Source organism: Peromyscus leucopus, chromosome 4 (genome assembly GCF_004664715.2).
Source record: "Peromyscus leucopus breed LL Stock chromosome 4, UCI_PerLeu_2.1, whole genome shotgun sequence".
Taxonomy (NCBI): Eukaryota; Metazoa; Chordata; class Mammalia; order Rodentia; family Cricetidae; genus Peromyscus; species Peromyscus leucopus.
The window spans coordinates 63,002,340-63,019,319 of NC_051066.1; the positions used below are offsets into that span (position 1 = coordinate 63,002,340).

The window sequence follows — 16,980 nt, forward strand, 5'->3', positions numbered from 1 at the left end:
TCATGTTAATTTCCTGGATCCTTGTCTCTTCTTCACTAATCTAACAACAGCACCTTTCACTTCTTTGTTTCTGAGACTATAAATGAGTGGGTTCAGCATGGGGATCAAAATGGTGTAAAAAACAGAAGCTACTTGATCCTTTCCCAATGAGTAGGATTTACTTGGCTTCAAATAAGTAAAGATCAGAGTGCTGTAAAAGACAGTGACTCCAAGGAGGTGAGAGGCACACGTGGAGAAGGCCTTTTGCTTTCCTGAAGTGGAATTGATCTTCAAAATTGTAGAGAGAATGGAAACATAGGATACGGATATTGTGATAAGAGAACCCAGAATGGTGGAACCAGCAAAAATGAATATAATCACTTCAATTTTATTTGTGCTACTGCAGGACAGAGATAAAAGTGGAGATGTGTCACAATAAAAGTGACGGATGACATTGGACTTACAGAAGTGTAGTGTAATCATGCCAAGCACGGTGACAGAGGAATCCACAGCTCCAATCACATAGGACCCAGTGAGGAGGGCAAGGCAGCATCGTGAAGACATAATAACTGAATAATGTAAAGGTTTGCAGATAGCTATATAGCGGTCATAGGCCATTGAGCAAAGCAGAAAACATTCAGTAGCTGCCAAGAGGATGAAAATGTACAACTGGGTGAAACAACCTATGAAGGAAATGCTCTTGTTTGAAGTAAGCAGGTTCTCTAAGGTTTTAGGTGTGATGGCAGTTGAGTAACTGAGGTCAAGGAATGACAGGTGGGTGAGGAAGAAATACATCGGAGTGTGGAGCTGGGCATCTAGACGAATGACCAGCATCATGCCTATGTTCCCCAGGACAGTGACCAGGTATAGCAGGAGAAACAGCACAGAGAGGATCAGTTGGATCTCCTTGGAATCTGTCAGCCCCATGAGAATGAAGTCAGGTTTATTTGTGTGATTCCAGGAGTTCATAGTAAATGTCCCTAAATGATGAAAAATCAACAGTAATGCAGAGGTTTTATGATGGAATAGAGGTTCACGTGCATGCTTGTCAGTAAATAATTCAATTACTAAATAGTGGCATTATATATGATAAAATTCTAAGAAAATTGTTGCTAGTCTAAATAATTCATTTTATGAATTTAATCTATGTGAAATATTGTCATGTACATGCTGATATTATCCTCTTACTTTACAAAAGCTATAAGTTGCAGAAAATTCAGTTAATTAATATGAACCTAGTACAAACTCATGTGGAGTCTAGGATCATGGTAATAATGTAAGACACCAAATGATCTTAGTCACACTCTTATTCCAGTAAGTCTAAAGGAAATAAATATCATGTTTAATGAACAAAGATAGAAAATAACTTTAATGCATCATTTCTGCTTTCTTCAAAATCAATCAACCTTAATTACTTTTTACTGAATTTTAATAGGCTACATTAAGAGAAATAACTATTAATAGATATTGGGTACATTTTTTTTCTGACAATTCAAAACAATTTTTTTATGTAAAATTCTTTTAATGAAACATTAATCAGTACTGGTCTAGTCTCCTTCCACCAATTCTGTTTGCCACAATTATGATGTTAATTTTATAAGTGCCAAATAATATGTGTACTTATATTTTAAATAAAATCTTTATTTCAATTGCTTCAATCCTTCACAATTTTAAAAATACTTACTCTGAATGCCAAAGTTGATAGAAAAAAAGAGGCAAAATACTTCCAATATCATTTGACTGAAAATATTCAACTCCCAAATTTTCTCACAAATGAAAGAGAAAATCTGTTTATGGATTTGAACATGTCAGCCCAAGAGCCTTTGTTTTCCTTTTGATTATTTTTTCCATATTTTTGTAAACTCATTTTAAAAAAATTTTAGAAGTAAATTAGGCTATTCTGGTTACTTTCCTCAGGTCTTTGTCAAAACCAATTATAAAGGAAGTTATGGCACAAATTTTATCCATGAGCAAGTGTGAATATGAGTGGAGCAGTCTATGCTGTTTGTCTCTATTTCATGACACCTGGACAAATCATGTAAAGCCATGAGCATCACGTAACATGGTCATTCTCAGGGGGAAATTTTTAAGACAGGTTTCTTGGCAAGCTTTCAAGGACTGAGGTCAAAGCACTAATTCAGCAAAGGATTTGCTTTTCCTGGGAGCCCTATAAAGAAGAACATGATAAATGTGTTATTTTTCTGATGCACTATATTTATTCATATACTCATTAATTCATTAAATTTATAAAATAATATGTAAATAATAATCTATTCACAGCCACACAATATTAAGTAGTGTGGCTAGAGGGAATTATTTTTAGTTGGAAGTGCTTACTTTGTCAATGAGACTGTGATTGTAGAATAGTAATGTTTTCAGAACTAAAAATTTTAAATTGAAGAAACGATTATGCTGGAGTTAAAAATGTTACATAAAAACAATAGAATATACTCACCGATAAGTGTGGTTTTCACCTCTCATGAAGGAACTTCTCTTTGCAGCAGAAATATAACATTACAGAAAACTATAGCTAATCAAATTGCATAGGTGTGGAAACCAGTCCCAACTGATGCATTTACAAAAAAGCTCCAGCTCCTAAGACTTGGGGATCATTTCAGAAAAGAGAAGAAAAGAGTGAAGAAAAGTTAGAGGAGCCAGAGGAACAGAGGATTGGCTCTGTGAGGGTGTCACCTTAGATGTCAGAAGCTACACTCATAAAGTTTCACTAAAATGGTAGCTTAAACATAAACTGAACAATATAATAACAATAAACATCCAATATTGCACAGGGACAGCTTAACCATTCCTTGGGATACATACCCTAAGGACTTGATACCACATGGACACTTGCTCATCAATGTTCATTATAGCTCTATTGGAAATACCTATGAAATAAAAAAAATAATAAACAAAACTAAATGTTCTTCAACTGACAGTACATAATGAAAACGTGATACATATTCACAATGGGATGCAGTGCAGCTATAAAAAATAAAATCACATGTCCCTCCTTTCTGGTGCTGGGGGCTGTAGTCTGTTTATCATTTCCTTTATATCTAGTATCCACTTATGAGTGCGTATATACCATGTCTGTCTTTCTAGTTCCATCCATTTGCCTGCAAATCTCATGATGTCATTGTTTTTTTTTTTACTGCTGAGTAGTACTCCATTGTGTATATATATCACATTTTTCTTTATCCATTCTTTGATTGAGGTGCATCTAGGTTGTTTCCAGGTTCTGGCTATTATGAATAATGTTGCTATGAACACAGTTGAGCAAGTGTCCTTGTGATATGATTGAACATCCCTTGGTTATATACACACGAGTATTATCATTGGGTCTTGAGGTAGATCGATTCCTAATTTTCTGAGAAGTTGCCATACTGATTTCCAAAATGAATGTACAACAGTGGAGGAGTGTTCCCCTTGTTCCACATCCTCTCCAGGGCAAGCTTTCAGCAGTGTTTTTCATCTTAGGAATTATGGCAGGTATGAGATGGTGGTATCTCAGAGTCATTTTGATTTGCATTTCCCTGATAACTAAAGATGTTGAGCAATTTCTTAAATGTCTTTCAGCCATTTGAGCTTCTTCTGTTGAGAATTCTCTGTTTAGCTCTGTAGACCATTTTAACTGGATTATTTGATATTTTGATGTCTAATTACTTGAGTTCTTTATATATTTTGCAAATCAGGCCTTTGTCAGATGTGGGCAGTGGAATCAGGATATATCACTGGTACATGGGCTATCTTTCTGGACTCCATTACCTGTGGTGGGACACCTTGCACATTCATGATGCAGGAGGAGGAACTGGACCTGCCTCAACTGAATGTACTATGATTTCCTGACTTCACATGTGAGGCCTTACCTTTTCAGAAGAGGGGATAAGGGGAGGAGTTGGGGAAATGTTGGGGGGAGCAGGAGAAGGGATGAGGATGGTTGTCTGTGGTTGGTATGTAAAGTGAATAAAAAGCATTTGTTAAATACAAATAGATAAATTAAGTTAACAAAAAAGAAAAAAAAAACAATAAACAATAAACAAATAAAAACAGAAAAGAAAATCACAACTTTGCAGGCAAATGGATGTAACTAGAAAAGATCAGGTTGAGTAAGGTAACCGAAACTCTGAAAGACAAATCCTTATGTTATTTCTCATCTGAGCCCTTACTCCAAATTATCAGATCTTAATACATATCTTTGAGTAACTGAAAAAACAAACAAACAAACAAAAAATCAAAAATTCGACCAAGTAACTCATACAGCTTATAAACACCTTCAGCAATGTAGCAGGATACAATATTAACTCAAAAAAGAAAATCAGTAGCCCTCCTATATACAAATGACAAACAGGCTGAGAAGAAAATCAGAGATACATCACCCATTACCATAGCCACTGTTTCATGGAGAAAAGAAAGCATCTTCAACAAATGCTGCTAGCATAACTGGATGTCAACATGTAGAAGACTGCAAATAGATCCATATCTATCACCATGCACAAAACTTAAGTTCAAGTGGATCAAAGACCTCAACATAAATCCAGTTACTTTGAATCTGATAGAAGAGAAAGTAGGAAGTAGTCTTGAATGCATTGGCATCTGAGATCACTGCCTAAATATAATACCAGTGGCACAGACACTGAGAGAAACAATTAATAAATGGGACCTCTTGAAACTGAGAAGCTTTTGTAGAGCAAAGGATAGGGTCAACAAGACAAAACGACAGTCTACAGAATGGGAAAAGATCTTCACCAACCCCACATCTGACAGAGGGCTGATATCCAGAATATAAAAAGATCTCAAGAAATTAGACATCAAAATAACCAAAAGTCCAATTAAAAAATGGGCTATAGAGCTAAACAGAGAATTCTCAACAGAAGAAGCTCAAATGGCTGAAAGACATTTAAAGAATTGCTCAACATCCTTAATCATCATGAAAATTCAAATCAAAATGACTCTGAGATACATTCTTACACCTGTCAGAATGGCTAAGATCAAAAACACTGAAGACAGCTTATGTTGGAGAGGATGTGGAGCAAGGGGAACATTCGTCCACTGTTGGTGGGAATGTAAACTTGTACAGCCACTTTGGAGATCAATATGGTGCTTTTTTAAAAAAATTGGGAATCAACCTCCCTGAAGACCCAGCTATACCAATCTTGGGCATATACCCAAGGAATGCACAAACATACCACAGAGACACATGCTCAACTATGTTCATAGCAGCATTATTTGTAATAGCTGGAGACAACCTAAAAGCCCTTCAACTGAAGAATGGATAAATAAAATGTGGTACATATTCACAATGGAGTACTACTCAGCAGAGAAAAACAATGACATCATGAGATTTGTAGACAAATTAATGGAACTAGAAAAAATTATCCTGAGTGAGGTAACCAAGACTCAGTAAAACAAACATGGTATGTACTCACTCATAAGTGAATATCAGTTGCAAAGCAAAGGATAACCAGACTGCAACTCACAACTCCAGGGAAGCTACCTAGTAAAAAGGACCCTAAGAGAGATACAGGGATCACCCAACAACAGAGAAATGGATGAGATCTACATGAGCAAACTGGATGTGAGGGGGCGGGCAATGGAGGGCAAGGGTCGGGGAAAGAGAACTTAAGGGAGCAGGAGGTCCAAGCTGGATCAGGAACAGAGTGGGAGAACAAGGAAAGAGATACCATGATAGATGAGAACCCCATGGATAAAAGGAAGAAGCAGAATACTAGAGAGGTCCCCAGAAATCCACAAAGCTGCCTCCTTTGTAGACTACTGGCAATGGTCGAGAGAGTGGCTGAGCTGACCTACTCTGGTGATTGGTTGGCCAAACACCCTAAATGTCATGCTAGAACTCTCATCCAGTGACTGATGGAAGCAGATGCAGAGATCCATGGCCAAGCCCCAAGTGGAGCTACAGGAATCAAATAGGCAAGAAAGAGGAGGGATTATATAAGCAAGAGATATTGAGACTGGAAAAAACACAGGGACAAATAACCAAACTAATGGAAACACATGAACTGAGAACTAATAGCTGAGGAGCCCCCATGGAACTAGACCAAGCCCTCTGGATAAGTGGGACAGTTGATGAGCTTGAACTATTTAGGAAGCCCCCAGGCAGTGGAACTGGGACCTGCCCTTGGTGCATGAGCTGTTTTTTTGGAACCTAGGGCCCCTGTTATGATACTTTGCTCAGCCCTGGTGTAGGGAGGAGAGGACTGGAGCTGCCTCAACTGTATCTACCAGGCTGGGCTGACTCACCAGGGAAGACCTTACCCTGGAGGAGGTGAGAATGGGGGATGGATTGGGGGGGAATGCGGGGGATTGGGAGAAGGGAGGACAGGGGAATCTGTGAACTTATATGTAAAATTAAATTAATTATAAAATAAAAATATTTTTAAAAAATCCAGATATACTGAACCTGACACAAAAGAAAGTGAGGAACAGTCTTGAACATATTGCCACAGTAGACAACTTCCTCAACAGAACACCAATAGGACAGACACTATGATAAAATATTAATAAATGGGACCTCATAAAACTGAAATACTTATTTAAAGCAAAGAACACTACCAAAATATTCGTTATAGTACACAGGCAGACCCAATTTCCTTACCAAATTCCTTAGGCCTATCAGGTCTTCTGTGGTCATAAGAAGCAGGTTGTCAAAAGGATTCATTGACCACAACAGGAATATCCATATCTCTTCAATTTACCCTTTTATTAATGGGAGGATTGGGACTATAAGCCTAGTAAGTATGACTGGTCCTCATTACCTCTACAGTTAACACAGACAGCATAGTTTGACAGTCGTCTTTTTTGCACCTTGCTGGTTCAGTTTGGACAGTAACTGTCAGCAACAGAGGCAAGGGCAGTTCCTTTGTCCACATGGCTAGCTTTGTCATAAAGAAAACAGACTCCATATGGAGTTTCTTCAATGCTCATCATCTTCTCTGAAGCAGATTGGTGCTGCCAGGCACAGACATATCTCATTGTCATGAAAAGTCTAAGTTCTTAAAACATTTTAAATGCTATATTCTATAGGTCTTTGAAATGTTTGAAGATTGCCTATTTGAAATATATCTCTCTATAACCTTGAAAACATACCTAACATGACTATACATTTGGTATTATAGATGAATATTAATCTGTATTTCTTAGTTATACATTATATTTTAAATAAGCTGAATAAATACAATACCTTAAAGAACACACACACAAACACACACACACACACATATATATAATAAAACTAACTTAAATTTGTATTAATATACCAAAATCCATACCAATGTAAAATATCCTGAGATTAATAGCTGCTTTATTTGGATTAAAGTAGATTAAATAATCTATATTTGTATCTTATTTCTATATCCCTCCTTTTTCTTTTTTGAATGAGATCCCTGTATCTAATCTCCTTTGCTCAGCTTTTTTCCTTATCATTGCCATTAACAAATTGTAACCAACCCTCCTCCCAGACTGAGCCAAGCATCCCTGTATAAACCCCAGGTTTCAAACAGCCAACTCATGCAACGAGCACAGGACCTGGTACTACTGTCTAGATGCCTCCCAAACAGATCAAGCCAATCAACTGTCTCACCTATTCAGAGGGCCCGATCCAGTTGGGGGCCCCTCAGACTTTGGTTCATAGTTCAGATGTTTCCATTCGTTTGGCTATTTGTCCCTGTGCTTTATCCAACCTTGGTCTCAACAATTCTTGCTAATATAAACCCTGCTCTTTCTCACTTATTGGACTCCTGGAGCTCCACTCGGGGCCTAGCCATGGATCTCTGCATCCAGATCCGTCAGTCGTTGGATGGGGGTTCTGGCATGACTATTAGGGTATTTGGCCATCCCATCACCAGAGTAGGTAAGTTCCGGCTGTCTCTCGACCATTGCCAGCAGTCTATTGTCAGGGTATCTTCAGGGATTTCTGTGGGCCTCTCTAGCACTTTGCTTCTTCCTTTTCTCATGTGGTCTTCATTTACCATGGTCTCTTATTCCTTGTTCTCCCTCTCTGTTCTTGATCCAGGTGGGATCTCCCACTCCCACAGTCTCTTTCCCTCAACCCTCGCCCTTCATTACTCCCACTCATGTCCAGATTGTTCATGTAGAACTCAGCCATTTCTCCATCATTGGGCAATCCCGATGTCTTTCTTGGGGTCCTGTTTTCCAGGTATCCTCCCTGGTGATATGAGTAGCAGTCCAGTCATCCTTGTCCCACATCTAGCATCTTTAACAAATGGTGCTGGCATAACTGGATATCAACATGTAGAAGGATGCAATAGATCCATATCTGTCACCATGCACAAAACTTAAGTCTAAGTGGATCAAGAACCTCAACATATATCCAGCTACTCTGAACCTGCTAGAAGAGAAAGTAGGAAGTAGTCTTGAATTCATTGGCATAGGAGATCACTTCCTAAATATAACACCAGTAGCACAGACACTGAGAGAAACAATTGATCAATGGGACATCTTGAAACTGAGAAGCTTTTGTAGAGAAAAGGATACAGTCAACAAGGCAAGGCAACAGAGTACAGAATGGGAAAAGGTCTTTACCAACCCCACATCTGACAGAGAACTGATATCCAGAATATATAAGGAACTCAAGAAATTAGACATCAAAACAGTCCAATTAAGAAATGGGCTATAGAACTAAACAGAGAATTCTCAACAGAGGAAACTCAAATGGCTGAAAGACATTTAAGGAATTGCTCAACATCCCTAATCATCAGGGAAATGCAAATCAAAACAACTCTGAGATACCAACTTATGCCTGTCAGAATGACTAAGATCAAAAACACCGAAGACACCTTATGCTGGAGAAGATGTGGAACTAGGGAAACTCTCCTCCACTGCTGGTGGGAATGCAAGCTTGTACAATCACTTTGGAAATCAATATTGTGCTTTCTTAGAAAATTGAGAATCAATCTCCCCCAAGATCCAGCTATACCACTCTTGGGCATATACCCAAGAAATCCTCAATCATACCACAAGAGTACTTGCTCAGCTATGTTCATATCAGCATTGTTTGTAATAGCCAAAACCTGGAAACAACCTAGATGCCCTTCAACTGAAGATTGGTTAAATAAATTGTGGCATATATACACAATGGAATACTACTCAGTAGAGAAAAACAATGACAGCATGAGGTTTGTAGCTAAATGGATGGATCTAGAAAAAATCATCCTGAGTGAGGTAACCCAGACTCAGAAAGACAAGTATGGCTTACCAGTACTTTTACATCTTGCTGGTCAAACCTGATGTATCTTAATCTGGAACAAATTAATAGCCTCTTGCTTTCTGTTGAAACAAAAGCAGAGCTTCCTTTCCAAAACAACCTGTCCTTAGATCCAAATTTTGAAGTCAAGATAACTTTAAAATAAACATATTGGTTTAACTGAGAAACTTATATAGTCAAATGTGTTTCTGCAGTTAAAAATCCCAAAGACAACACAATCCATATTCTCTGTGTGATATCCTTCTTTATGTGGCTTATTTTTCATATTACTTTTATTTTCTCTTTAAAGACTATTTTTTTAAACTATCTATTTCTTTATATAACTGCTTATATTCCTTTTTTCTCTCTTCCAAGCCTATGGGTATTTTTACAGACATTGTAAACTGTCTAAAGGTTTATCCCATCTAAATCTGTTTTATTGTGAATCTATTGCTTTAAACTGCAGCATTTCTTCCCCCCTCAATTTCCCAACATGGAGGTGGTATGTTTACCACCAGCTCTTGGTCTGAAAGTGATGTGTACCATCAACTCTCAGAGAGAATGGGTTTATGTCTCTATCAAAGAAGCATGTAGCACAGAATCCTCATTTTTTTTTTAAACTAGCAAAAACTATATCCTCCATGCATTATAGTACTCAGCTTGGAGAAACCTCTGTGTAACATGGCATAGGTCAAGCCCACATGCCATGAACCCACCAGAGAGTAGCTCAACCCTACCCACATGCTACATGAAGTAGGAACATAGGTGGAATCTCCAGCCTTTGGGCACCATTTGTAGCTGAATTTTTTTTCCAGTTCTTCCCCAGACTGCAGCCACTCAGACCCAAGTAAACACACAGAGACTTATATTACTTATAAACTGTATGACCATGGCAGGATTCTTGCTATCTGATTCTTATATCTTAAATTAACCCGTTTCTATTAATATATACTTTGCCACATGGCTCGTAGCTTGCTAGTACTTTTACATCTTGCTTCTCATGGTTGCAGCTGGCAGCATCTCCTCACTCAGCCTTCTGTTTCCCAGAATTTTCATCTCTCTTTGTCCTGCCTATACTATACTTCCTGCCTGGCTACTGGCCAATCAGCATTTTATTTATCAACCAAATCAGAGCAACATATATTTACAGCATACAGAAAGACATCCACAGCAAAAACATTATATAGGTCTTTGTCAAATGGAAGTTCCTAAGAGGATATGGCCCAATAGCATCTCAGAATATACTCTGCACATAATCTGGCCAGTGTAGACCTTCCCTCTCTGCCTGATAGTTCTAAGGTTCTTTATATAAGGGTCTTGAGTATCATAAAACATGTGGTCCTCTTCAGGAGCCAATTTCTCAGCAAGATGATTTAGCATTATTTTTAATACCAGAAATGAAGGCCCAATCTGAGATTCCTTCTTTTTTTCTGGGAACCCGAAAATAAACACATGATCACTGTATTGTCTTTTCTGGTTGCTAAGTTGACACATAATATACTTTGACAGCAAGTACAAGAATATGTGGAGCATAAATGTAAGGCCACATGCTGATCAACTTAGACATTTTGAAGTAGTATGAAAGAGAGGAAATTTTTTAGACATAAGTAGAATTTGTTTTTCATTGACAATAAAAAAGGAACAGGAAATGAGGGTTTGTGCCTAGTCTTCTTGTGACCTTTTATGCCATGTTTCATTGATATACCTGGCAGGCCTGCTCTTTTTGGAGGGGAGTGGGAACAGAGGAGGAGTGAATCTGAGTGAGAGTAGATGTGGTGGGAAGGGACTGTGAGTAAAAAAGGAAGGGGAAACAGCTGTCTGGATGTAATGTATAAGAAAAAGAAAAAGAAAAAGAAAGAAAATAGTTAACTTAAAACATGATTCTGTCAAATGTCTTCATTGAAAAATAGAATACATTCAGAGTTCAAAGAAGTAAATGAGATTCTAAATTCCTGTTAACATTTTATTATCTAAAATCAAATTTTTCTGTATATGAAATGCATTCTGTACTCTCATATATTTTCACTGGTACAGTAAAGATTATCTTCTGGTCATTTAACAATGAAAATCTATAAACTATGTAAGATTTATATCTTTAAGACTCTTTATATTGCTTTGTAGAAAACAAGGGGATTTGGTCCATCTAATGTCTGCAGAATATGTCTCTGTATGTATATACCATATTTTCTTCATCCATTTGTAATGTGGTTCCATTGCTTGGCTATGGTGTTTGATGACTAATTGATTTGGATATTATCTACCTATCATATAGTAAGACTGTATGATAACTTTTCTTTTTAATTTTTAATCTAAATTCCAATTCTAACAATGATGATATATACCATTAGCAGTATATAATGTTTCTTATCCCCATATTCACACTAGAAGTATTTGCTGCTTGATTTGAGTGTACAGTAGAAGATGTACAGGACCATATTTTTTCATGCATAGGATAGTTATGGCACAACATATGGCAGTGTGATTTTTTTTCTCCAGCTTGTGAAGTAAGTGCATCAGACTTGATGTCAGGCTTGTGATAAGCATTTTTACCTTCTGAGTCATCTTGTCAACCCTCCAAATATATTTTAAAATGATTAACTAATCCCAAACATATTGTGATTTGCTCCCTTTTTGTTTTATTTTTATTGATATTATTATTCATTATCTTTAGACATGTTCTTCTTCTGTACATGGGTATCCTATTTTTCTCTATATTGTCTATCATGTCATCATATGAATGATAATCCTCCTGCCACAGAAATATGAGTACTAGGATAAAAAACATGTATTGGTGAAATTATTAAGGCCATTCCACGTAGTTAAAAGGAAGATTTATTTATTGAGTAACTTACAAAAAAGGTATAGGTAGGTCGTGGGGTCTGGGAAAGCTATATCACAGTCCAGAGGTGTTCTCTGGAGCTCTGCTCAGTCAACCTCCACAATCAAGGGTCCAGGAACAGAAAGTGTGCTGGCCCATCCAGATCTCAGGTCTCCAGGTGCCTCCCTTGGCCCCACCTTATAGGCATGACAGTTGCCAAAGCCTCAGTGGGGGTTGGAACTTCTAGATCAAAGCAGAAATGGCTACCCACTTACATGTCACACCACTTGCAACTTATATCAGGATACTTCAGAAGCAAGAACAATATTTTCCCAGATATATTGCAGTCTTTCTAAAAACCATGACTATATTATATAAGCATTTTTGTCATGATATCATAATATGAACTGTTGTACAGAGACTATTTCTTTATTTAATGAGAAACAGAGCATATATAAATGTAATAATAAAATTACAGGACAAATACAATTATTTCAAATTTAGCAGCAGTTATAATTATAAGACCACAGTGTAAAATGTTTTTGTCACATATCATAAAGCAGTTAAGAGAGTCTTATTTCAGTTAGAATATAACAAATTACTGGATACAAATTATAGATTCTCTTTGCTAAATTGAAACCAAGGTTGGATAAAGCACAGGGACAAATAGCCAAATTAATGAAAACACATGAACTATGAACAAAAGGCTGAGGGGCCCCCAACTGGATCAGGCCCTCTGAATAGGTGAGACAGTTGATTGGCTTGATCTGTTTGGGAGGCATCTAGGCAGTGATACCAGGTCCTGTGCTCATTGCATGAGTTGGCTGTTTGAAACCTGGGGCTTATGCAGGGATGCTTGGCTTAGTCTGGGAGGAGGGGACTGGACCTGCCTGGACTGCATTTACCAGGTTGATCTCAGTCCTCGGGGGAGGCTTTGCCCTGGAGGAGGTGGAATGGGGGGTGGACTGGGAGGAAGGGGAGGGGGGCAGGAGGGGGAGAACAAGGGAATCTGTGGCTGATATGTAGAACTGAATGGTATTGTAAAGTAAAATAAAAGGAAAAAAAAGAAAACACAAGGAGAAAGTATGAGTTTCATAAATATTGCTAACAAAGTAATGATAGGTCATATATAGCATATATCAAAGTATGAAAGATGGTTCACTCTGTGGATTGCTTTCAATATAAGCATGAAGGACTGAGTATGCATTCCACTATCCATGTAAAAAGCTGTGCCAGGTATATGAATGTCATTTACATATTAGTGAAAAAATATATGTGAAGAAAGCTGGTTATTGCTGGCGTGAGAGTCCAGTCCTATTGGTGAATTTCAGGTTCAGTCAGACAACTTGTCTAAAAACACAAGGTGGAGAGTGTGAAAGAACACAATAGATTAATTATTAAATATAGGCCAACATAATGAGTAAGCAATACATTCTTATTTCTTATTTCTAATTACAAACATAAACAAATTGGGAAAAATATGCATAGATACTGGGCAAATAAGATAAAAATGGAAAAATAAATAATTATTTTTTATGTGATTTCTATATGGCAAATCCAATATTTAAAAGTGATAAATAATGTGCTAGAATATATAGACATTAAGGTTTGATAAAATGCACTGCTAGTTTGAATACATGAACAATTATAAAATGACCTTCTACTAAAGTAGAGCATTTGCACTTTGCTTAAAACAGAGCAATTTAGAAAAATAACTGAAAATAGCTTTATATTAGTAGTCAACATTAGCATACAAATTAATAATTGATGAGTTATATCATATGGTTTTAAAACGTTTGAAAAAGCTTTAAAGTATTCAATACTAGAGATTACAAAAAAATCAAATAACTAGAAATATATTTTCTAAAATAATGTTTAAATAGAAAAGATAATTCTGACTATGGTTGTAGATTATAAAGCTAAAACTATAATAATAAAGGAAATTAGAAAATTTTAATAGCATGTAAGAAAATATAAATTCATTATCAATTCTGTGTTACAAATCAGTCATTAATAAATGCAGTAAAAGGTGCCAATCATTGAATTGCATTTTTTCTTTCAATTTCATATTTTTAAAATTACAAAAAATATTGTTTGGCAAATACTTACATACATACATACATACACACATATACACAGATAGATATAGATATAGATATGGAAAGATTAGATAGATATAGATGTAGATGTAGATAGATATAGATATAGATATAGATATAGATATAGATATAGATATAGATATAGATATAGATATAGATATAGTTGGCATTTCTCTTCCAGCTCCATCATTCTGTCTCCTCTCTGCCAGTCCATTTCCCAAAGTCATGATTTTGTTTTTATTTTGTGACCAATTTAGTTTAATCAGAGTCATTAGGACTATACATTGGAGCTTTTCATGTTCACAAATGTGTATTAAATTTAAGGTAATGGCTTTTCTCTTTCTGAACTTATCAGAAACAAATAGAGCACTTCCTCTCTCCATGTATGAAGATTGAGGACTCCATTTAATGGCAGATCAGTGCAGATATCCACTGCTGTTATTATTTTGTGGCTTCAAGAGCTGTGTTTTGTCCAGAAAACTGCATTGCATAGCTCTAATCTCAAGAACTCATTTTTAAATAACTTTACAAAATTATTTATAGTAGACCGAGAATGAAGAGGAAGTATTTAATATTTATCATAGTGGTTGTGTTTCCAAAAGAGTTAACAAAAATGTCCACAAGGGTATTGCAGCATGAAGATTTCTGACTTGATAATTTTATGATATATAATATTCAAAGCAATGTAAAATAAACATAGTGTACTGACTATATATTCACTGAAAATATGCAGTAGCAAAGAGGTTGCAAAAGTAAGACTTTTAAAAAAAATAAAATATCACACCACATATATTGCCCAAAAATAAATGAATGAAGAAAGCTGAAGCAGAGTATGGAGGCAATTAAAAAAAAAAAACTTTGGGTGCATATATCACACAGAGACATACATGTACATTGTTAGACTGAGAAGAACATGTGCCAAAGTGTCAACTTTTGTTAGTCTTTCTATTCAGTAAAATGCCAATTTTGAAGTTGCCAGTATTTGCCTATAACTAACTTCTATTTTAATAATTTACTTTGAACCCAACTTAGGATATACAGATTATATTCCTTTTCAGATAGTTGTATTTGTGATTTAGCATAACTGAAAATAATTTCTAAAACAGCAGTCAATAGTTTTCATATACAAGTCATAGTTTCTTCATACAAAGCAATATGCTTATAATGTTAATAGTTGACATTTGTGATTATTTCCTCAAATGGATTTCATATTTCATTTTAAAACATTGTTTTGGAATTATTCTCTCTATTGCTGATGAAATTGAGAGTTAAGCACCCTGTGAAATTTGCTATTTCATACTACAAGAGGATGCCATCTGAGACTGTAGTCACTTTGAAAATTGCTTTACTCATAAGGTAATAACTTAAGATTTGAACATGGTATAGCTTTAAGAAGTGTAAACATGTCTTCTATTTTTTTATATTAAGTGTCCATAAAAACTGTGTGTATAACAAGTATTTCATTTTCTATATAAAATATACTTTTCAAAATGCATTCCTAGAGATTTCCAAGAAATGTTTGTATAATGGAAATGCCACAGCAATAATACAATAAAAGCTTTTGCTTATTTTCAGATGGAGAGGCCAGGGAGATAATGTGAATAAAGTTGAATTCTTAGCATAGTTGTAATTATCTTATTTGTCCAGAGCTCTCTCCTTCTTCTTGGTAACTCTACTGACAGCACATTTCACTTCTTTGTTTCTGAGACTATAAATGAGTGGGTTCAGCATAGGTATCACAATGGTGTAAAACACAGAAGCCACTTGATCCTTTCCCAAGGAGAAGGACTTATTTGATTTTAGATGAGTAAAGATCAAGGTTCCATAAAATATAGTAACTGCCAAGATATGAGAGGCACAAGTTGAGAAGGCCTTTTGTTTTCCGGTAGTTGAATTGATTTTCAAAATAGTCGAAAGAATGGACACATAAGACACAGATATTGTAATAAGGGACAACAGTAGGGAGGACGCAGCAAAGACAAATATAATGAATTCAATATCATGGGTGTTACTGCACGACAGGGCTATAAGTGGGGATGTGTCACAAAAAAAGTCATTGATGACATTAGACTTGCAGAAATCCAGTGTTCCCATGCATATCATAACAGCAGTAGAATCCACAGCTCCAAGCACATATGAGCCAGTAAGAAGGGCACTGCAGAATCTGCTGGTCATAACAAATGAATAGTGTAGAGGGTTGCAGATAGCTACGTACCGATCATAGGCCATTGAAGACAGAAGGAAACACTCAGTGGCGGCCAAAAGGACAAAAAAGTACATTTGGGTGAAGCAGCCCATGAAGGAAATGCTCTTGTTTGAAGTCAGCAGGGTCTGTAAGGTTTTAGGTGTGATGACAGTTGAGTAACTGAGGTCAAGGAATGACAGGTGGGTGAGGAAGAAATACATCGGAGTGTGAAGCTGGGCATCTAGATGAATGACCAGCATCATGCCTATGTTCCCCAGCACAGTGACCAGGTATATCAGGAGAAACAGCACAGAGAGGACCAGCTGGATCTCCTTGGAATCTGTCAGCCCCATGAGGATGAAATCAGGCTTGCTTGTGTAATTCCAGGTGGTCATAGTGAATAACCCAAAGCTGTTCAAAATCAAAGGTGACACTATGTTGAATGAATCTTAATAAAATGTTTTATGTATGTTTACCTATTTTCATAATGAATTTCTATTGCCTCAATGTTGATATAACTTTTATGGTGAATTAAAAAGAAGGAGTGCCAAAAAGTGAATCATGACCTTTGGTTATTATGTAATAAAGTTAATAGAATTCTTTACAGGTTCAGTGGAACTTATATCCCATCATTTGCAAAGAGGAGCAAAGTGCAGAATATTAAATAACTACTGAGTGT

At 36.4% G+C, this 16,980-nt stretch overlaps 2 protein-coding genes across 2 annotated transcripts; both read right to left on the bottom strand.

Moving 5' to 3' along the window:
• On the bottom strand, nucleotides 1–948 carry LOC114687440 (olfactory receptor 8H1-like). Its single transcript, XM_028862094.1, has one exon. The coding sequence runs from the start codon at nucleotides 946–948 to the stop codon at nucleotides 1–3; it is 948 nt and encodes a 315-aa protein (XP_028717927.1).
• A 14,803-nt stretch (nucleotides 949–15,751) lies between these two features.
• LOC114687435 (olfactory receptor 8H1-like) lies at nucleotides 15,752–16,696 on the bottom strand. The gene has a single exon (XM_028862090.1). It carries the CDS (start codon nucleotides 16,694–16,696, stop codon nucleotides 15,752–15,754), a length of 945 nt encoding a protein of 314 aa, XP_028717923.1.
• Between the last annotated feature and the right edge of the window lie 284 nt (nucleotides 16,697–16,980).

Coding starts and splice junctions, on each gene's coding strand:
- LOC114687435 (XM_028862090.1), bottom strand. CDS start 16,696: ATGACCACCTGGAATTACACAAGCAAGCCTGATTTCATCCTCATGGGG.
- LOC114687440 (XM_028862094.1), bottom strand. CDS start 948: ATGAACTCCTGGAATCACACAAATAAACCTGACTTCATTCTCATGGGG.